Genomic DNA, 22,121 nt, shown 5'->3' with positions numbered 1-22,121 from the left:
TTTTTAATTAATTTTCCTTGGATTATATTGTGTTTGTTTTGGAAGCAAATCTGCTACCTAGGTATCATAAAGCTTAGAATATCAGTTGCTTCAGTGTCAAGCTTCCTTCATATTACAGCAGGTTTAATGAATGAAATGCTAGTCTAAGCTTTTTGTTGAAAGTTACTTTTGAATGCCCCAAACCAGCAATTCCTAAACAGTAATCAAATTCTTTATTTATTGAAGGTTATTTAGAAGATTCTCATCACCTCTGCCAAGAAAATTGGATCTAGACACTTCTGTTTGAGAATATGAAACTAAAGGAAGAATATGTGTGGATTTCAAAGTATTGCATTAAGTTGTGGTATGAGAAGTACTGGGGAAATAGTTTGCTCTGTTGCTCATTGTAGATCTATTACAAATAGTTTCTGATGCAGCTGAGAAAAATGCAGACCCTTAAAAAGGAACATGGACCTGTTGACACAAGTAGCAATGTGGACAAAATCATGGTACTTAAGTCTACTTTAGCAGAAGTGTCTGAGGAATTGTCTACAAATGAAGAGATACTACTCACTGAAGCAAGTAGTGGAAAAAGCAAATCTTCAGCTTGCCGGAGAAAGCGAGAATTCATTCCAGATGAAAAGAAAGATGCTATGTATTGGGAGAAAAGGCGGAAAAATAATGAAGCTGCTAAAAGATCTCGTGAAAAACGACGACTGAATGACCTTGTCTTAGAGAACAAACTAATTGCACTGGGAGAAGAGAATGCCACTTTGAAGGCAGAGCTGCTTTCTTTGAAGCTGAAGTTTGGTTTAATTACTTCTGCAGCCTATGCCCAAGAGATACAGAAACTCAGTAGCTCAACACCTGTGTATTTCCAAGATTATCAAAGTTCCAAATCAAATATTAATTCATTTGTGGATGAACATGAACCATCTATAGTTGGTAGCAGTTGTATTTCTGTCATTAAGCATTCTCCTCAAAGCTCTATGTCTGATATGTCTGAAATATCATCAGTAGAGCATACTCAGTCAAGTTGTATGCAAAACAACTGCAGAAGTCCTGAAAATAAGTTCCAGATTATAAAACAGGTGCCCATGGAATTAGAGAGAGAGCCAAGAGATGACAGAAGTTCACAGAAAGCATCCATATATCCACACTACATGGGAACTACCTTTAACATGTACTCACATTCTCCTCCTCTGTTCCGAGACAATAGGTCCTCCAGTAATTCCCCCAGAACTTCAGAAACTGATGACAGTGCAGTTGGAAAGTCATCCGATGGAGAAGATGAACAGCAGGTTCCTAAGGGTCCAATCCATTCCCCAGTTGAACATAAAAATATTTGTGCAACAGTTAAAGTTCCAGAAGTGAATTCTTCAGCTTTGCCTCACAAGCTTCGAATTAAAGCCAAAGCCATGCAAGTTAAGGTGGAAGCAGTAGATAATGACTATGATGCTGCACAGAAACTATCATCACCTATTGATATGTTATCAAAAAGACCTGTTGAGCTTGAAAAACACACTGCACAAAACTTGGTGCATTCTTCTTGCATTCCTTTCTCAGTTCAAGTGACTAATATCCAAGACTGGTCTCTCAAACCAGAACTCTGGCATCACAAGGAACTCAATGTAAGAATTCAGAGTAGTTGTAAAACTGAAATTGTTGAAATAAAAGACAGTATCTTCAATGTCTCTGAGTCAGAGAACCTGTATTTGAAGCAGGGCATAACAAACTTATCTGCAGAGGTTGCTTCCCTTAAAAGACTTATAACTACACAACAAATCTCTGCATCAGACTCTGGTTAATTTACTACTGAATAAAGGCTTATTGTTGTTTTTTAAAAACAATGGCATTTGCAGTAAATCAATATGTTTTCTATTATGCTGACTTATCACTGGACTTGTGATGTCATTTCACTGTAATGTTCACATAATGTCTGGTGTCTGTGCACATATTATTATGGAGAGTAGGCTGTGTTATGATCATTATGCCTCATGTATAGTCAAGTAGCCGGTACTGAAGCCTATATATAGTGAACTTTGTTTTCTTCTTCTAAAGCGTGCAAGTTACCAGTTACAATAAAATAGTGGTGACAAACACAAAACATCTACTCCAGTTCAATTGATTTTTATGAACTTGTAAATATGTTAATAAAAAAAAAGGCTTGTTTCTTACGCTGTGCTCAACTTATATGTTTGGTTTTTACAGCCAAACTTACACATATTTTAAATTGTATTTTTTTTCCTTAAGACCTTTTTAGAAGAGAATTGAAATAAAGTGGATATTTATAAATGAAACAGTATCCAATTCATAGCCTTAGCTTTCTTTAACTTACTTCCTAGTATAAATTAACCAAAAGCCACACAAATTCTAACACAGTAATTGTAATATCAAGGAAATTTTCTCCTGTCTCATTGAGAGAGTATTGGGTTTCCTGAATGGCTTACTATAACAAACTTTTTTCAGTATTATAACTTTGTGTTTTAGATTAAATTAGTTATGTTGGACTTGTGCATCTTCAAGTTTTAAGAGCCTTGAAGTGACAAAATTGGACAATGTCGTCTTTGCCAAAGTCTGTGCTTATGCCTGTATAGGCACGGAAAGAAGTATGGTCAAAGGCTACTGGATCTATAAACTCCAAGCTTAACTTGGCAAAATCTATATAAGGACAGGCAATAGTAAGTAGCAGTGTTAGAGGAGATAATCTGCTATTTCAGCTTCTGCTGTGGGGCATAAAAGAATTGTAAGTATGAAATAAGGCTTACAGCCAATATGGCTTTGGTTTTAATGGCTTAGTTAACTGAACTGGAATATCCTGGCTGACTACAAGGCATTTTGCTAGAAATTCTTAAATATAAAACAGAATATATGGAGAACAATCCAGATAGTACTAGCCCCTTAAAATTTGCATAGACAAGGACTTCTTCATATGATGACTGGACAAGGTTTTAGTGTTCTTGTCTGAGAAGAGCCATTGGAACATGGAGATTGTATTGCATCATAACCCCTTGGCTGGGCTTACCAAAGTCTTTCATTTAAAAAAATTAAAATAATTTATAAATAGAACATAGATTTGGCAGAAGTCCTTCTCCTGTTCTCTTAAAGTACTAATTAATCAGATTAACAAATAAGCACTTTCTGAAAAATTTCTTTATGGAAATGTTCCATTATAGATCATGGAAAGTAATAGTCTTAAAATACTAATTAAGAAAACAGAATGGAGTTAGTGATTTTTAGTTTCATATTTGACTAGAGTGAGAGAAAGTTTGTCAATTTATTTTTGGGATGAAGAGCAGTCAGAGTCTCTTCCGATAGCTCTGAAGTTTGGTCCAGCAGTCAGGGCAATGGCAAAACTCCCTGATGTCAGCAAGGCCAGGATTTTATTCTTTTTTTTTTTTTTTCAGGCACTGATGATTCACAATCACATTCTGGGTGGACCTTGGCACAGAAATCAATGGTACAATTTGAACTTTTTTGAGCCTTTTAATTGCTGATCTGTATTTGTGAAACTGAGAGTTAATAACACACAGATTCCTTTCTCAAAAATTGCCTGTTAATTCTTTTCTCATACCTTAATAATACAATAGACCCCATAGTCAAGCTCTCTATATATTTGGTAAGTAATATAGATGACATCTCGGTGTTATTGAAAATAAGATCAAGATTATTGCATGAAAAAATAAATAAATACATTGAATTACAAGGATATGAGACACCAGGCAGTGATTGCTACTAGCTTTTTGCTTGCTAAATATCTTCTGTAAGTAACCACAAAATTCTATAAATATTTTGTATATTATTTATCACATGTAATGCATTCAAGGAGAGGACTTAAAAATCTCAGTGTTGCTATGTGTGTAAACTTAGATCTATTGTGTTTTGGTTTATTTTTAATTTATTGTTACTGTTTGTCATAATTGAAGATTATTATCCTCCTTTTAGCTCATATTTTCCACTATTTTGTGCATTTCTTTTGTGCAATTAATACTTAAAAGCAATGATGTAGTTAATTTGTTGAAGGGTGTCATTGCAAGTAAGCTATAGCATGGAACTTAAGAGCACAATCAGATGCTATTTATGCCCCCACCCCCCTTTAGTATTTGAAAAAAGAAATAATTTGTCTTTTGTTCAAAACTAGAACTAATTACAACATGATTTTCTGTTGCGGAGGAGCCACAGGGGAAATCACGCACAGACCAATGTGATTAAGTGAAGTCCATTTACTACAACTTTTAGCACAGTTATATACCTTATGCGCTTGTGCACGTGCCTTATACAATACTCTAATTGGTCCAATACCCCATTTCACGCGACACTATCTTATTCTCTATTCGCTGTGCAAGCTTCTTCACGAGGTGTCCAGCAGTTACTTATCTCATTCTTCGGCATCCAGGAGTTGTTTGTCAGGCTCTTCTTATCTTCCTTTTTCCCAGTGTACAAGGACACAGCATCCTTGTCTGCTCCAGCACTTTGTAAACTTATGCTTCGTTTCCACCTAATGGCTGGATTGCTCACATGCCCTCGCCCAGCCAAGAAATCCTCAACAATTTTCTATTATGTTCATCATATTAGTCCAATATGTAGGTTAGTAGGTGTTATCTCTACAATTCTGCAGTTGATGACAAATCATTCTATGCCCAAGTTATTACTTCTATGGCTAAAATTTGGAGTATCTTCCATAAACTGAAGTTATGCACAATACAAGCTTGGTAACTACAAGAATACAGCAAAATAATTTTTAGTATTTATTGCATGAGAATGAGTAGCACATATTGTTCCATTACGGAATGCCAAGTTCAAAGTTAAAAATACTAGGCCAAATCCTGAGGCCTTTAACTTAGTGCCAGATCCTACTTTCCTTATTCGAGGGGACTTTTTTATGAGTGGAATAAGGGATTTACTCAAACTGAGTAAGATTACCAGGACATAATCTTTACTGTTCACTCATGCCACAGAGCCCTACTGATTTTCAGTATCTCTAAGGCTAACTCTCTTGTGACACAATAGTGATATGTGAGTCAATATCACTGGAGTTACAGAGAACTTACTCATGTAGAAAGAGAAGGCAACCAGGTCTTCAACTATTATTTATTCTGTGTCAGCTCTAAAAGGGCTTGGTGAATTATGAGCAAAAGCTCAAAGTAAAGGCATAGTGTTTATTTGACTGAAAGAGAAAGCAGCAGAAGACATTTACTCTTATAACTCCAAATATTGCAGGAACACATCCACACTTTTTATGATTCTGCCAGCTATTATCTGTGTGCCAATCCTAATGTATGAAGTAGAGTTATGGTAATTCCTCCTCCTCATCTTCTCTTTAAACACTATGGAGCTCCACAAGATTACAAGACCAAATGCAGGGCCTGCAACTCTGCTATGATTTTATGTGGGTTTTCATCTCCTGTAAGCATCCTTCTTGCCTTTGCTACATCAGAGAGATCTGATCTGAGAAAACCTGCATCAGCCCAAGAGGTTCTGGGGAAGCTACATGTGCATCTAATACTATTGACATTCAGATACCATGGTCAATTTTTCCTCCTCTCTCCCTTTCCCCCCTGCACAAATGTATACACAACTTAAAATGTCAGACAGCTATTATACTTTTTCATGCTACTCAGATTCTTGGATGTGCAAATGGCTGAATGGGTATCTAAATAACTTACATATGTAAAAACCTAAATTTGTCCTGATATCTCTATGTGCCAGAGTCAGCATCCATTATACCTACATTTCTGAGGTATGACATGAAACCTCTGTCTCTTTCTAACAATTTGGACCTCTAAAAATTGTGTTGTATATAAATACACTGAGAACATATTGCATTGATTTCCATGGGATTTGTGTTACATGGCCCTGAAAGCCAGGATGTTCATGGTATGTATAACAATCAGAAAGTAGTGAAGCATAATACTATATCATATAAAATAGCTGAAAAGATGATAAAATGTGATGAGAGCCATTGTAGCAGAACACAGTGTTCCTTTCTCTAGGCCCTGTTCCCATTAAGGATTTAAAAATACTAGAGGGATTTCGGAGGAGAGCAAAAGTAAAATAATCAACTGTCAAGGGTTGATCCATGAATTAAAAGTACACATTTAACTAGTCCCCAATATACACATCAACATCATACGTACTTGACAATATACATGTTAACATAGATTGAAGTATTTAGTTCCCATTCTCAAAAAAGGCTTGGTGACACATTTTTTTAAAAAGCCTGTTAAAAATGTGAATGTACAAATGTCAAAGTTATTTATGTAAGAAAAGCTACATTGGACAAGAGACTGTGACAGCTGGACAACATATATTCTCTATAAATATTGTAGGGGGCTGGAAGTAATTGTTTATAATTTCTCATTTTCTGTAAGAACAGTGAGATTACTTTGAAAAGAAGATTTTTAGCTTCTTTTATCATATTTATGACTGAAAACTAGAAAACTGGGAGAAAGACGAACAATCCTTATTTGATGGTATTGTGAGATAGTGTTAACAGGCGTTAACCATTCATGGTTATTAAAGCACATTGGTAAAGGAAAAAAGAAACAAAACTACAGATGCCAGTAATTTTTATTTACATTTGAGGATGACTAAAGGTCCAAGGTCAGTCTGCAACTCAATTAAAAGATTACTAAATATGAGATATGAGAAGAGGGACAGGTTTACTGGAATATGAAGTATTTTTCTTGGAAATTATACAGTGTATGTATTTGCTTATCTGTCTATTTATAACATGAAAAATTACCGAAGCACATTTTTTTCTGTGTAACATGAAGTGCTGCATGGATTTTTGAATGCATAGTGTCGTGGTTTAACCCCAGCCAGCAACTAAAGCACCATGCAGCCGCTCACTCCCTTCCTCCACCCACCCAGTGGGATGGGGGAGAATATCAGGAAAAAAGGTAAAACTCATGGGTTGAGATAAGAACGGTTTAATAGAACAGAAAAGAAGAAACTAATAATGATAATGATAACACTAATAAAATGACAACAGTAATAATAGGTGATGTGTTGACCCTGGCTGGATGCCAGGTGCCCACCAAAGCCATTCTATCACTCCCCCATCCTCAGCTGGACAGGGGAGAGAAAATTATAACAAAAAGCTTGCGGGTCGAGATAAGGACAGGAGAGATTATTCACTAATTACCGTCACGGGCAAAACAGACTCAATTTGGGAAAATTAACTCAATTTATTACAAATCAACCAGAGCAAGGTAATGAGAAATAAAACGAAATCTCAGAACACCTTCCCACCACCCCTCCCTTCTTCCCGGGCACAACTTCACTCCTGGATTTCACCACCAAGCCCCCCAGCGGCACAGGGGGACAGGGATGGGGTTTATGGTCATCACACGTTATTTTCTGCCGCTTCACCTCCTCAGGGCGAGGGCTCATCACACTCTTCCCCTGCTTGAGCATGGGGTCCCACCCACGGGAGACAGTCCTCCACGAACTTCTCCAACGTGGGCCATTCCCACGGGCTGCAGTTCTTCACGAACTGCTCCAGCATGGGTCCATTCCACGGTGTGCAGTCCTTCAGGAGCACACTGCTCCAGCGCAGGTCCCCCACGGGGTCACAAGTCCTGCCAGAAAACCTGCTCCGTGGGCTCCTCTCTCCACAGATCCGCAGGTCCTGCCAGGAGCCTGCTCCAGCGTGGGCTTCCCACGGGGTCACAGCCTCCTTCGGGAACCTACCTGCTCCAGCATGGGTTCCCACAGGCTGCAGGTGGAGATCTGCTCCACCGTGGACCTCCCTGGACTGCAGGGGGACAGCCTGCCTCACCAGGGTCCTCACCACGGGCTGCAGGGGAATCTTCGCTCCGGCGCCTGGAGCATCCCCTCCCCCTCCTTCACTGACCTTGGTGTCCGCAGGCTTGTTTCTCTTACATGTTCTCACTCCTCACTCCGGTGGCTGTTTCTCCCTGTCCCAACGTTTTTTTTCCTTCTTAAAAATGTTATCACAGAGGCGTTACCACTATCACTGATTGGCTCGGCCTTGGCTGGTGGTGGGTCCGTCTTAGAGCCGGCTGGTATGGGCTCTCTCTCTCGAACACAGGGGAAGCTTCCAGCAGCTTCTTACAGAAGCCGCCCCTGTAAACCCCCCTCTACCAAAAACCTTGCCACACAAAACCAATACATAAAAAAAGGATTGGAATATACAAATTATGTACAGTGCAATTGCTCACCACCTGCCGACTGACACCCAGCTAGTCCCTGAGCGGCGATCCCCCCTCCCCCACTCCTGTGACAGTCTGACAAATTATAGTCAATGTCTCAAACATTCGTTGAAGAACTTTGGTGAAGAAAACGGCCTCTGTAAAAATGCTGGAGTTTTGTGAACAGGACAATGTGGCCAGAGGAGAGGGCCCCACGGAGGGTGGGACCGCCCTTCTCCAAAGCCACAAGTCCTTATCTTAAGTGACCAGGAGAAGGAGCACAGCAGCACCTGGAGGAGGAGGCCCCACGGAGGATGGGACTGTGCTTCTATCTTAAGTGGTCATGCCAGCAGAAAAAGAGAGGCAACTTTGCAATGAACATCCCCTGCAAAAGCTCACTGACCGATTCCAGAGAACCCCGGGAATGGGACTGCACATGTCAAGACCATCGAACACACTATAAAAGAAGGGAGAACGAGCCTCGGCGCGTGCCCTCCAGAACTGGATCTCTACGCTGGCTGGACCAACGCTGGACCCAGGACTGGTGAAACCCTTATCTTCTCTCTCTCTCTCTCTCTTTCTTTCTCTCACTCTCTCTCCCCCTCTTTTCCTTCTCTCTTTTCCACAGTCCCTACACCTCATCCTTTGAAACATAAACCGTTGACCAAGTCTGAGACTAGGAGTGGATCTAGCCGCCCCTGAGCTCCTCTTTGAGAAGGAGTCCAGAAAGCAAGGGGGTCTGCTCTGAACCTTGTGACTCAACGGGAGGGCTCTCCTTCTGATACATTTCATGTTCCTTTTTCCATTTCTTTTTCTATACTTCCCTCCTCTTCTCAAACAGCAGCTTAATGACATGTTGCAAGGAACATATTAACAAGTTCATGTGTACTTGGACAAAGTTAGCTAGGGTGAATATATGTTGGTTGTTGTTTGAACTCCTCTGGTGTCGTTTCACCTTAGTTCTGACAAAGGAAATCCACGAACCTGAGTTGCTCCAACTTTGGGATGCGACAACTCCCCCCAGTTTATATACTAGATATGGTGTCACATGATATGGAATACCCTGTTGGCCAGTTTGGGTCAGCTGCCCTGGCTGTGTCCCCTCCCAACTTCTTGTGCCCCTCCAGCTTTCTCTCTGGCTGGGCATGAGAAGCTGAAAAATCCTTGACTTGAGACAACATTACTTAGCAACAACTGAGAACATCAGTGTTATCAACATTCTTCTCATACTGAACTCAAAACATAGCACTGTACCAGCTAATAGGAAGACAATTAGCTCTATCCTAGCTGAAACCAGGACACATAGATAATGGTGAAATATGTTCAAAAGCAGCTGTTATTAAACTGACCCAGTTTTCTTTTAAAATCCTTAGGAAACAATAATGATAATTAATAAACCAGTTTGTATAATAGGATTTGCACCTGAGTTGAAAAGAAAATGTTTTGCATGTGGTGCTGAGTAATTTTTGTAACACCTTAATAGTATTTTTCTAGCACTGCAAGCTACTTTTTCACAGTTTAATATAAAACACAGTGTCTGTTCAAAACTTCTTTTAAATTTATGCCTTAGTACATTTCTGAAGTGTTCACTAGAGAAATGGGAGCTCTAATGTTCTTGTGTGTGACCATTTTACCACTCAAAGGTTGTGGGAAAGAACATTAAAATGGGGTAAAAAGCAATAGAATATGCAATGAAATCAAAATAATTTCTCTCAACATGGCTGATTAAGTACAGCATCAGACAGGAAGTTAAGTAAACATGGGAGTCACAGGAAAAAAATCCTACACTGGGGGAAAGACTCATTTGGTTCTTTTTATAAGAAAAATTGCTAGACCGCAACTTTAATTCTCACAAGAACTTTGTTACAAACTTTGTGCTCAACTTTTGTAGTTTATCCTGTCAAGCAGAAAGTACAACCACATGCAGCATGAGAGGAACGTTTCCATTTGTATGACAAATATCACTTGAAAATGGGCTTTGCTTTTAATTTAGAACACTGTAAACACATCAGGAGAAACTAGTTTTGATCATTTGCCAAATATTGCACAAGTATTTAGACTAATAAATAGTCTTACATAACAGGAAGTGTACAGTGTATTTTATGTGTTCCCACAGTTTTTCATAGAAAGTCTCATCCCTTCTGTTTGATAGATGTTTCTGAAGAAAGAAAAAAAACCCCGCTAGATAAAATAGTATGTATTATTATCAAAAAGCATTTCAATCATCAGCTAAAGATTTAGGGAACATTAATAGTACGGTATAAATAATAATACATTTTAATTAGAGGGTTCTGGTCACTGATTAGTCTTTCAGACCCCAGGTTAAAGTCATGCCTTACTGAATAAAATATGATGTATAGTTAAAAGATAATCATAGGTCCTAACATCTCATTATTTTAATTGTGTAAATTACACAGTAAGGCATATTCAAGCTGGTAGCCAAACCAACTTGTCTGATTTCCTATGGCATTATTAAAGCATGTGGATCAGACCTAAGAATGTACGATGTACCAAATGTTCTGCCTCACACTGTCATTACCAAGACTATGGTATGCACAGAGCACTTGGTTTGTTTTGTAAACTTTGTGCTGGACTCTCCCTTTTGTATCCAAAATGTCACAGGAAGAAAGCAAGCCCAAACAACCTTCATTTCTTTAAGACATGGTAAAAGCTCTCTTATTTATGTTCCCTTATCATCTCACTCAAGGGGCTCATAATGCTATGGAACAAGCAAAAGTAGTTCCAAACATGGGAAGAATATTTCTAGTATTAGCTCTCCAAATAAACTGGGGGGGGGGGGCACATCAGATCAGAGTATGTATTTATGAATTTGAGTGATATTATTTATCTTTATTTAAATTTTTACAGGAGAAAGATTGTTTTGTGGTTAACAGAGGCGACTTGGACTAAATTCTGCAGAAATTTGGTGTGACTTTGGGGAAGGTACAGGACAGTATGCAGACTGCTCAGCAAGTTCTTGGAATGAGTTGGTAATATTTTTTTGATGCAGAGCATGAAGTAAGTAGTGAAAGAGCTAACCAATTAGGCTGAGAATGTGAGAGCACAACGTAAAGTGAATTGGAGTGACCATGAAATGGCAGAGCTAATAATTTTTCAATAGAGGATAAAAGTAAAATAAAAATAGCAGTCTCAAATAAATGTAGAGATCAGGAAGACAAATCAAAGGGGTAAAAGGTTAAGAAGAACTGGCAAAGAAATTATACTAAGGACACAAAGTAGAAGATGGGGAATGTAGGAAGGGAACAATTTGCTTAATGATGGGTTTCACTAAGCAAAGCATACAGAAATTGGAAATGGTTCAGTTATATAAGTACATATAAAGGAAGTCAGGTAGAAAAGGAGCTACAGATATCAACAGTAACAAGAAATCATCCTATAAGCTCATCAACAGCATCATACTGAGAAGGGAATTGTTGCTCTACTACAGAACAGAAAGAAGAAGCTAATGATAGACAATGCAGAGAAAGTTGAAGGGTTTAATGCTTTTTTTGGATTGGTATTTTCTAATAAAAGTTAATGCAAGTAAGTGGCCAAGACAATACCTGTGTAGGATAGAATAAGAATATTAAGTGAACTGGATGCTTTCAAATCGACCAAAGAATTTAATCTTTGGACTCCTACAAATTGTCCTGTAAGATTTTTGCTTAAACAATCATATAAAGCTATCTCAGATACTGGAGTAGTTAAGAATCCCTTGAGAACTGGGGTGATGCTCTGGAAAAGAAGCAGCCTCTTCGCTTCTTTCAAAAAGGGGAGGGGGGAAAACCTGAAAAATTATGGATCAGTTTCATTTTTTAAAATTCTGGATTAAATAATCAAACAAAATATTTGTAAACACTTGAGAGTTAGCAAAGAAACACCTGCTATATATCTTAACTACTATAAGGCTTTTATGTCTCATATGATGGATGCTAGGGAAGTCTGATCAAGATGAATTTACCATAATAGGGATGCAAAAGTAGTAGTAAGATGATAACTTGTTGTACTGGTTTTGGCTGGGATAGAGTTAAATTTCTTCATAGTAGCTGGTATGGGGCTATGTTTTGGATTTGTGCTGATAAAAGTGTTGATAACACACTGTGGTGGGTTGACCCTGGCTGGACACCAGGTGCCCACCAAAGCCCTTCTATCACTCTCCCATCCTCAGCTGGACAGGGGAGAGAAAAAATATAAAAAAGGGCTAATGGGTCAAGATAAGGACAGGAGAGATCACTCACCAATTACCCTCACAGGCAAAACAGACTCAAGTTGGGGAAAACTAACTCAATTTATTACCAATCAAGCAGAGTAGGTGTCGTGGTTTAACCCCAGACAGCAACTAAGCACCACGCAGCTGCTCACTCACTCCCCCCCATCCAGTGGGATGGGGGAGAAAATTGGGAAAAAGAAGTAAAACTCGTGGGTTGAGATAAGAATGGTTTAATAGAACGGAAAAGAAGAAACTAATACTGATAACACTAATACAATGACAACAGTAGTAATAAAAGGATTGGAATGTACAAATGATGCGCAGGTCAATTGCTCACCACCCGCCGACCGACACCCAGCTAGTCCCCGAGCGGCGATTCCCTGCCCCCACTTCCCAGTTCCTAAACTAGATGGGACGTCATATGGTATGGAATACACCGTTGGCCAGTTTAGGTCAGGTGCCTTGGTTGTGTCCTGTGCCATCTTCTTGTGCCCTGGCTGGGCATGAGAAGCTGAAAAATCCTTGACTATAGTCTAAACACTACTGAGCAACAACTGAAAGCATCAGTGTTATCAACATTCTTCGCATGCTGAACTCAAAACATAGCACTGTACCAGCTCCTAGGAAGACAGTTAACTCTATCCCAGCTGAAACCAGGACAGTATCCACCCCTTATTCTATACCATTGACGTCATGCTCAGTTCCCATACCTTTAGTTACATCCTGATCAATCATCACCACATTTCTTTCCATCCCTTTGAGACATATGAACAATGATATATATATATATATGTATACACACACAGAGATATCATTCCTTTAGTTCATGAGTTATGTTTTTAAAACATTTGTTGAGTTCATTTAGTTCCTGACACTGGCCTCCATCTGTCATCCCAGTCTGTCTGGTCAGGAGGAATGGTGCAAAGTCCTCTCAGTCGGTAGAGTAGAATTGGGCTTCAGTGCGGTGTGACGAGCAGGTGACATTGAACGCAGCAGGAGGATGGTGTGCACCGTTGGATTGTTGCATGCTGGAGTCAGTTCTGGTTCCATCACTACTGCGCTTTGCTCAGTTTTATCACAGTTCTTTCTTGCTTGATCCAAGTGATTCTTACTATAGTACTATGGAGATAGCATATAAGAATTATAGTAATGATAACATACAGTAGCAGGGTTATATAGCAACTAATATCATACAGTTTAATTCTGCCTATATAAAGAATTTACAGAGCTTTTTAAATTGTGGAATGGTGTTTTTCATACATATGAAATTTAAAAAAATGCTGCATGGCTCTGTGACCTGCCAATAAATACACAGAGCAACCTTCAGAAACTTAAATTAGCATGAGTTGCCACACATATCTATCTGAGCCCAGTACAAGTATGGACACATTGAAAATGTTGTAATATCAGTATGATTTGCTAGTTGTGGTACTGTAACATCAGTTATGATATTCCAGATGCTGATGTAAAATGCATCTTAATGGTCCTCATAGCAATACTTTTACCCCATTGTATTTTAAAGGCATCAGCTTCTTTTGTTCTCCCTTGTAGCAAGGAGGTCTTTTCTCCTTAAATGCAAGAAGACCTTCAATTTTATCTTTTGTTGGAATAGTCTACAAAGAGCAAAGTAAAATTTTTTTATCGGTACCCAAAACAACACCAAGAAAAATATTTCCATACAAACCCTAGTTCTTTATAACAAATCCAACATACAACATACATTGTAACATAGAAATTAAAACGGCAATATATATTTAGATATAGGAAAGTACCAGACACTTTAAAGGCACAACATAAGGCTGAGAAACAGTTTTGGAGAAGGAGTATCTTTCCTCTGAACAGATGACAATGAAAATCTCTCTAGGATTTGCATTTTGTTTGTCTGTTTTTGTTTTGGATTGGTTTTGTAGGTTATTAATCAGATTGTCATGTTTTAAATAAGCATATCTCCAATGCTGATGCTTCAATTTCCATGATCAAAAAATTGTCTTGAATTCCAAGAACATGCAATCTCAAAATATTCCATTCCCATATTTTGCTGGCAAAGAGGTTTGTCTTGATTTTCTGTTGGCACACGTTAGTGAAGTGTCTGCCCTTCATATTTGTGGTGGGTTGACCCCAGCCAGCAACTAAGCACTCAGCAGCCACTTGCTCACTCCCCCATGCAGCAAGATGTGGGAGAGAATCAGAAGACCAAAAGCAAGAAAAAACTCATTGGTCAATATAAAGACAGTTTAATAGCTGAAGGAAAAAAAAAAAGAAAACAGAAGTGATGCAAAGGCAATCACTCACCATGTCATACCAGCAGACCAATGCCCAGCCAGTCAGTCTCTGAGCAAAAGTTCCTTTGGAAAGAGTACCTCACAGTTTTATTGCTGCGCATGATGCTATATAGCACTGGAATATGCCTTTGGTCAATTTGGGTCAGCTGTCCCAGCTGTGTCCCCTCCCATCCTCTTGCCTACCCCCAGCCTACTTGCTGGGAAGGGCAGAGTGAGTAACAGAGAAGACCTTGACGCTGTGCAAGAACTGTTCAGCAAGAGCTAAAACATTGGTGTGTTATCAACACTGTTTTGGTCACCAATCTAAAGTACAGCACTGTAGGGGCTGCTATGAAGAAAATTAATTCCATCCAAGCCAGATCCAGTACAATGTCATTTCACATTAAAAAAAGCAAAGGAAAAGTAAGGCAGTTCTTGGGCTAGATGCATGGTAGTGTATGGCTGGCTAGGTATAGGGCTGCCAGTGCTTCATTCCCTTTGCCTGAACAGTTTTGACAGGAAGATGTTTTTTCCCTAAACTACAGCTCCTTCCTTAAATTCCTTATAAAAAAACAGAGCAAGTAGAAGGAAGGTCTAAATACAATGACGAAATATTTGTAGAAGAAATTGTAAAGCAATTTCAAGTTGTATTTCTGTATGTGTTTCACAATAGGCTCCAACAATGCCTGTTTCATGGAGCTTTTTGGTGAAATTATACATACCTGAGCATAACAAGCTTCTTCAATTGCTTGTAAATGCGTTTGTGGTTGTCTGTGAATCGCTTGTGGTTGTAAGAATGTACTGTTCTTGCCTTAAAAAATTGCAATAGTGCATTCCTCCATTGTATCTGTAAAACCTGCAATAGTGTCGTGTTAAGTCTGTAAGTGAAGTTCAAATAAGTTGTTTGCTTGAACCTTGCAGTTAAGTCCTTTTCCATCACATTAATTTGGCATAGTTGGCAGGATACAATGGAGGAACTATTGCAGAAACATGGTTGTAAACCTTCTCCTGTAGACAAGGAGAAGGCAAAGAAGTTGTGGAGGAGTAAAGAGAAAGTGGTGGCATGGGTAGAGCAGTGTAGGAAGGAACAAAAGAAAAAGAAAAATGGGAAAGGTAAAGGTATCCTGTGCACAATTTTTGGAGCATGTCTAACTTGTGCACAGGAGGAGGCACAGAAATCTGAGACGGCAAAAATAACTGGTGCAGCCGATCTCACTGAAGCTACAAAATTCAGGGCATTAGAAACTGAAGCTGAAGTGACCAAAACTGCTTTAGAGGCTGTAAGAGTCGGTCAGAAAATCAGCATTGTCTCAACATTGTCATCAGGAACATGAACAATACGCTACCTGACAACGGCCTGTTTGGAGCGCAGCGGCCGGTCCCAAGGACGGAATGTGCAGTACAAGGTTCCTGGAAGGTACCTGGCTGGAACCGTTAGAGATAACCGCATAGCTACTGTCAAAAAGGATGGATTGCAACTGTTGCCATAACATCGATGAAGAAATCATGAACTTTAGACGAACTTTGCTTCTTTATAATACCAAAACACACCTCCTGGTCGAAGGCTGCCCGCCTCCAAGACTTACCATGCCTCAGACACTGACCCCGCACCTGCTCAAGAAGGGCGGAGATATGATAATTGTATTCTGAGAAGGGCAGAGATACGATAATTGTATTCTGAGAAGGGTGGAGAGTCCTGAGGCAGAGGTGGAGCAAGGTGTGTTACTAAGCATAAAAGATGACTTCTGAACAACAGAAGTTTGAAGCTTCCCCACCAAGGACCACAACGATCGACGACGCAGCATCAGCTGGACCCGGGACCGTTAGGACGTCGTGAAATCAGCGGTGGTAGCTATAACCTCTCTTTCTCCTCTCTCTAAACTTAACTTTACTTTTCTCCTTTCCTTCACCCATCTCTAACTATCGCGTGCCTCCTCACAGGCAATACAATAAAGTTTTACTGTGTGATTACTGCTATCCCCTTTGGTGTTGGCCACCTTAATTTTGCACTTTTGAGATCATAGCAAACGAACCATCACGAGTCCACCGAGTGGACCGTGACAGAGGCAGAACGAAAGATAAGTGCAGCCTTGAGTGTTCATAATGGACAATTGGAGGTTGAAAATGTGTTTTTGAAAGATGAATTAAATTCTGAAAGGGAGAACAACAGAAAATTACTAGAAAAATTGAAATTGTTGTTAGCAAGTGCTCCAACTCCCTCTCCTGCCCAAGTCAGGAATCTAGTTATGTGTGCCGACCCTGACACTTGGGACGGGGATATCTGGGGTGACCCAGATGATGAATATGATGGGGCAAGTAATACTGAAATTCGACCCCTCATCAAAATGGAGGTACAGTCGAGGGCCAGGAACAATCAAAATTTAACTACAACCCGATCCACCCCGTGGTCTGGACCTGAGCTCACACAAATGCAAGAGAAATTTTCACACAAGCTGGGGGAAAGTGAAACTGAATATTTATGGTGTGTGTCATTGAATGGAGGGGATCAAATCTTGTTGAGCGAGGAAGAAGCCGGGGATATTGGGGTCCTGGTGTGTTCCTTGATCAGGGTCCTGTGGGGAATCAACCCTTGACGCTCAGAGTTGCCTATTGGGCAGGGGGACTAGATTCTAGAGAATGAGGTGAACCTCTGACTATTAAAATGGCTGGATTATCTAGGCTGGCTGAATCAGTGCAAAAGGCTGCCTGTATACAAGCTATGTACAAGTGCGGTGAGCAGGGTATTCCCCTTGCTGCTCTGGTTGATCCGGTCCACCTTAAACCATTAATTAGAGGTCTCCCTGACGTCATGAAAATTTATGTGCAAAACCTAAAAGAAAAAATTATATGGGCAATTAATCATAATACTTGCAACCCCAACCAGCAACAACAGCCTGTTTTAACATGGGGGGAATTATTACAGGAAATAGTGATTTATGGTAGAGAGATGGGCTGGTTAGAGGAAGGTTCAGATTCACAGCGCCGAGTCCAACAGGCACGATTTTTTGAGGAGGATAACTCCCGTTCCCCTAAAAAAACCTATTCTCATATTGACTCTCAGTGCAATGAACTATGGAAAAAGGCATTAGCATTAGGAATACCCCGCTCAGTGTTACATGGGCAGTCCACAGAAAATATTCGTACAATAATAAACCTGGTGGAGCAGCCTATTAGCAAGGCTATGGAATGTACTGATATTGCCAAAACGCAGGAGAGAAAACCCTCTGCTCCTGCCAACCCTTACTCTGGCTTAAGGAAGGATTTGATTGATCTAAAAACCTAGGAAGCGTGGGGGGGAATTTCAGGCCGACCCACTCGCATAATATCCAGCTTAGAATGGCCTAACGAGCATATTGATCCATATATTATTTTAGCCACTGGCCGCAGATGAATACCTGTAAATTTTCTAATTGATACTGGAGCCCAAATAAGTGTTATCACTGAAAAAACAGCTAAAAGTTTAGAATTGACCCCTACCCGGAAAAAAATAAATATAATAGGAGTAACTGGAGTCCCTGAAACCAGACCAATTAGTAAAATATGTGTTTGGCTTCCAGGGGAAGACCAAATGACTAAGATAAAGGTGGTCATTGGTCCGTATCGAAATAATATACTAGGTGTCGTGGTTCAACCCCAGCCAGCAACTAAGCACCACGCAGCCGTTCACTCACTCCCCCCCCATCCAGTGGGATGGGGGAGGAAATCAGGAAAAGAAGTAAAACTCCTGGGTTGAGATAAGAACGGTTTAATAGAACAGAAAAGAAGAAACTAATAATGATAATGATAACACTAATAAAATGACAACAGTAGTAATAAAAGGATTGGAATGTACAAATGATGAGCAGGGCAATTGCTCACCACCCGCCGACCGACACCCAGCTAGTCCCCGAGCGGCGATTCCCTGCCCCCCCACTTCCCAGTTCCTAAAACTAGATGGGATGTCCCATGGTATGGAATACACCGTTGGCCAGTTTAGGTCAGGTGCCCTGGTTGTGTCCTGTGCCAACTTCTTGTGCCCTGGCTGGGCATGAGAAGCTGAAAAATCCTTGACTATAGTCTAAACACTACTGAGCAACAACTGTAAACATCAGTGTTATCAACATTCTTCACATGCTGAACTCAAAACATAGCACTGTACCAGCTACTAGGAAGACAGTTAACTCTATCCCAGCTGAAACCAGGACACTAGGATTTGATGTCCTAGCAAACAAAGTCTGGAAACTGCCTGATGGGATAGTGTGGAGCTTTGGAGCCCTACCGTGTGAGGTTCGGGTGCTTGAACCAGCCATTAAGTTACCCCCTTCCAGAGTAACGAATGTTAATCAATATCCTTTACCAGCTGCTGCTAAAGCAGGGCTCAGGGAGGTGATCAAAGACTTGGAGAATCGTGGCATTATAACTAGAGTACACTTGCCCTAAATTCTCCAGTATGGCAGTACGTAAACCCGACGGCAGATGGCGACTGACGGTTGACTACAGGAGGCTTAATAGTAATACAATGCCACTCACAGCTGCTGTTCCTAACATTGCTGACCTAGTCACCCAAATCCAAGCAAAACATCATACATGGATGTCCACATTGGATGTTAAGGATATGTTTTTCATGATTCCTCTTCAAGAGGAGGATAAACCTCAATTTGCATTCACTTGGGAAGGAATACAATATACCTTTAACTGACTTCCCCAAGGATACAAACACTCCCCCACTATTGCCCATAATGCACTGGCAAAAATATTGAAGGAAATACAAGTCCCGGATGGGATAAGTGTGTACCAATATATTGATGATATCTTAATTGCTGGGGACGACCAAGAGACGGTCAGAGAAGTGTCTAGTCAGATTTGGGCCTCACTGGCTTCATTGGGATTGGAAATCCCTTCTGCTAAATGTCAGGGACCAAGTCAAGAGGTTAAATTTCTAGGTGTTTGGTGGTCAGGAGGAGCCGTAGCTGTACCAGCTGATACCCTGGGAAAAATAGAGGCTGGTAAAACTCCAGAAAATAAGAAGGAACTACAACAGATACTTGGGACTTTAGGTTACTGGCGAAAACATGTCCCTAGATTTTCCATAAGTGCTCGACCTCTGTATAATTTAATTAAGAAGAATGCACATTGGCAGTGGACCCCTCAGCATAAGGAGGCCTTGAATTTAGTGATTCAAGAACTACGTACATATCAGACTTTAGGTCCCATACATCGGACAGATCCTATACAGATCGAGTGGGGATTCAGTGAACATGGTTCGCATTGTAACATATCAACGGGGACCAGAAGGCCCTGATAGACGTTTGGAATTCTTGTCTCATTCATTCAATGATACAGAGCAAAGATACACGGATTGGGAAAAGGGTATGTTATCACTAATATGAGCAGTAAAAAAGGCTGAATGGATTCGCACAAGCCAGGATATGGTTGTTCAGGGTCCTTTCCTTCTTCTGGAATCAGTCAGGAAAGGGACTGCTCCCCCCAAGGGAATTGCCCAAAAACCCGCTGTCCAGAAATGGTACTCTTACTTGGAAGGTATCAGTCAGTTGGTTACTATTATTGAAGGGCCAGTAAAAGAATCTAAATTACAAAAGGATGTTAATGCAGACCCTTCTATGTTAATCAAACCTAATAAACCATCACCTATTCTAGAAGCACCCCCGTTTACAGTTGAATCAGACCTGACAGGAGTATGGTTTACAGATGCTTCTGCAGTACGAAAAAATTGGACTTGGCAATATACAGCAGTGGCTCTGGAGATAAAGACAGGAAGAACTGAGATTGAAAAAGGAGAAGGTAGTGCCCAAATAGGGGAACTACAAGCTGTATTGTTAGCTGTGAAATTTGGGACTCAATATATATATTGATTCCTATGCAGTGTTTAAAGGGGCAACAGAATGGATAGGACATTGGGAAGCCAACGGTTGGCAGGTCAACCAGGTTCCAGTGTGCAGAACAGAGGACTGGAGGCAACTATTAGAAGTAGGACAAGGAAGAGCATTACAAGTAGGATGGGTAAAGGCACATGATAAAAACCTTACTGAGTCCATTTTGGTGCCCAACGTGGGGCACGAAGGGTTGAGATAACGACAAACCTGACCAGAGCTTGTTAAAACAAATTTGTTACCAGCATTCATTATATTGGTCTCATAGTTGCTGGTCACTATGTTGATTTATGTTTTCTTAGAGTTGTTGCTCTGGATTTAAAGCTCTGTTATGTATCACCTCGCTTGCTGTATGTAGTTCCTCTTCTGCTGCTTATCATCCGTGGCAGGTGGATTCAGGTTTTTGCTTTGATGTATTGTATAACACTGGTTTATGGTATGATAAAGTCATTGGCTGTGGGATTAATCCGGTATTTGCACTCAGCATTGTCACCTTTATACGGTGGGAGCCATCTGTGGGAAACTATTAATAATTATACCATTTACCTTTCCTCCATGGAAAACCAGTCTATGGGTGGGGTACCTTTCTTCCCCTCTCCTTTCTCCTTCAGTCCAGTTACAATGGTGTTTGAGAATTTTGAAAAATTTGAATACTCCTGGGGTGTTGGGACTAGCACGGGCGTAGCCCTACTGCTAGAAATTAGCATACTTCTGAATGTGGTTCAGCTCTCGTTTAAGGTTAAACAGCTATTTAAGAAGATCACCCAGAGATGTGCCCCAAGGCTGGATAATTATGAGTGGCAGGGTGTGTGGGGTGGTATGGGCAAGTACCTAGAACAGTGGGCACCTCCAATGTTTTGGAAATTCACCCCTGAACAAGTGCAGGATCCAGAAGAACTAGTAAAATATTTGGAAAAGGTATGCTGTCACCCCGGCAGCTCCAGAGAGATACAACTCACTGCAACGTGCTGGGGCCTGGCCCATGCCTATCAAGCCCTGTTCGACACTACTCAGTACCCTCAAGGGGAAGAGAAAGTCTCTAGACCTAACAACAAAACGATGAGCACCACGGCCAAACAAACCCCAGCAATGAGCATTGCAGGCTCCCAGACCTTGGCAACAGGCACCGTGACCCCTCCAGCCCCTGCGACGAGAACTCTGGCTACCCAAACCTCAGCAACAGGCACTGCAGCCCCTCCAGCCCCAGCAATGAGCACAGCAGCTACCCAAACCTTGGCAACGGGCACTGTGGTCCCTCCAGCCCCAGCGACGAGCACTGCTGCTACCCAAACCTCGGCGACAGACACTGCGGTTATCCAAAACCCAGCGAGCGATACTGCAACTGAACCAGCGGACCAACCTGCACTGGTATCAGTTGCCCCTGATACCAGAAACAGAAATATACAAAAAAAGCAGTTCGCTTAGCGAAGGATGAAGGTGAACCAGGGTCATCACGGGAACCGGAGGAAGAGGCAGAACCAGAGGTAATAACCCGGTCCCTATCCTTGAGTGAGCTGCGGGATTTGCGGAAAGAGTTTGGCCGCCGTATAGGTGAGCATATTATCACCTGGCTCCTCCGATGCTGGGACAATGGGGCTAATAGCTTGGAATTAGAAGGTAGGGAAGCCAAGCAGCTGGGATCACT

General features: G+C 40.8%; 2 protein-coding genes across 9 annotated transcripts in view; one reads left to right on the top strand and one right to left on the bottom strand.

Annotated features, from left to right (window-relative positions):
• Positions 1 to 2,489, top strand: part of NFIL3 (nuclear factor, interleukin 3 regulated) — a 29,627-nt gene extending 27,138 nt beyond the window's left edge. For all 7 annotated transcript variants that reach the window (XM_049793768.1, XM_049793765.1, XM_049793767.1 and 4 more), the window contains exon 2: positions 226 to 2,489. In XM_049793768.1, coding sequence (XP_049649725.1) covers positions 411 to 1,787 — 1,377 coding nt within the window. In that variant the 5' untranslated portion in view covers positions 226 to 410 and the 3' untranslated portion in view covers positions 1,788 to 2,489. The remainder of the gene's footprint in view (positions 1 to 225) is intronic.
• LOC126035331 (uncharacterized) overlaps positions 1 to 22,121 on the bottom strand; it is a 228,413-nt gene that overhangs the window by 17,870 nt on the left and 188,422 nt on the right. The window contains exon 1 of one of the 2 annotated variants that reach the window (XM_049793843.1): positions 7,226 to 8,090. The exons of the other annotated variant lie outside the window; for it this stretch is intronic. The gene's annotated coding sequence lies outside the window, so the exon portion shown is untranslated. Of the gene's footprint in view, positions 1 to 7,225; positions 8,091 to 22,121 lie in introns of those variants that run through there. 2 annotated transcript variants of the gene reach the window in all.

This window comes from Accipiter gentilis, chromosome W (assembly GCF_929443795.1).
Source record: "Accipiter gentilis chromosome W, bAccGen1.1, whole genome shotgun sequence".
Taxonomy (NCBI): Eukaryota; Metazoa; Chordata; class Aves; order Accipitriformes; family Accipitridae; genus Astur; species Astur gentilis.
The sequence above is the reverse complement of the archived record's forward strand: the minus strand, read 5'-3'. Positions and strand labels throughout refer to the sequence as shown.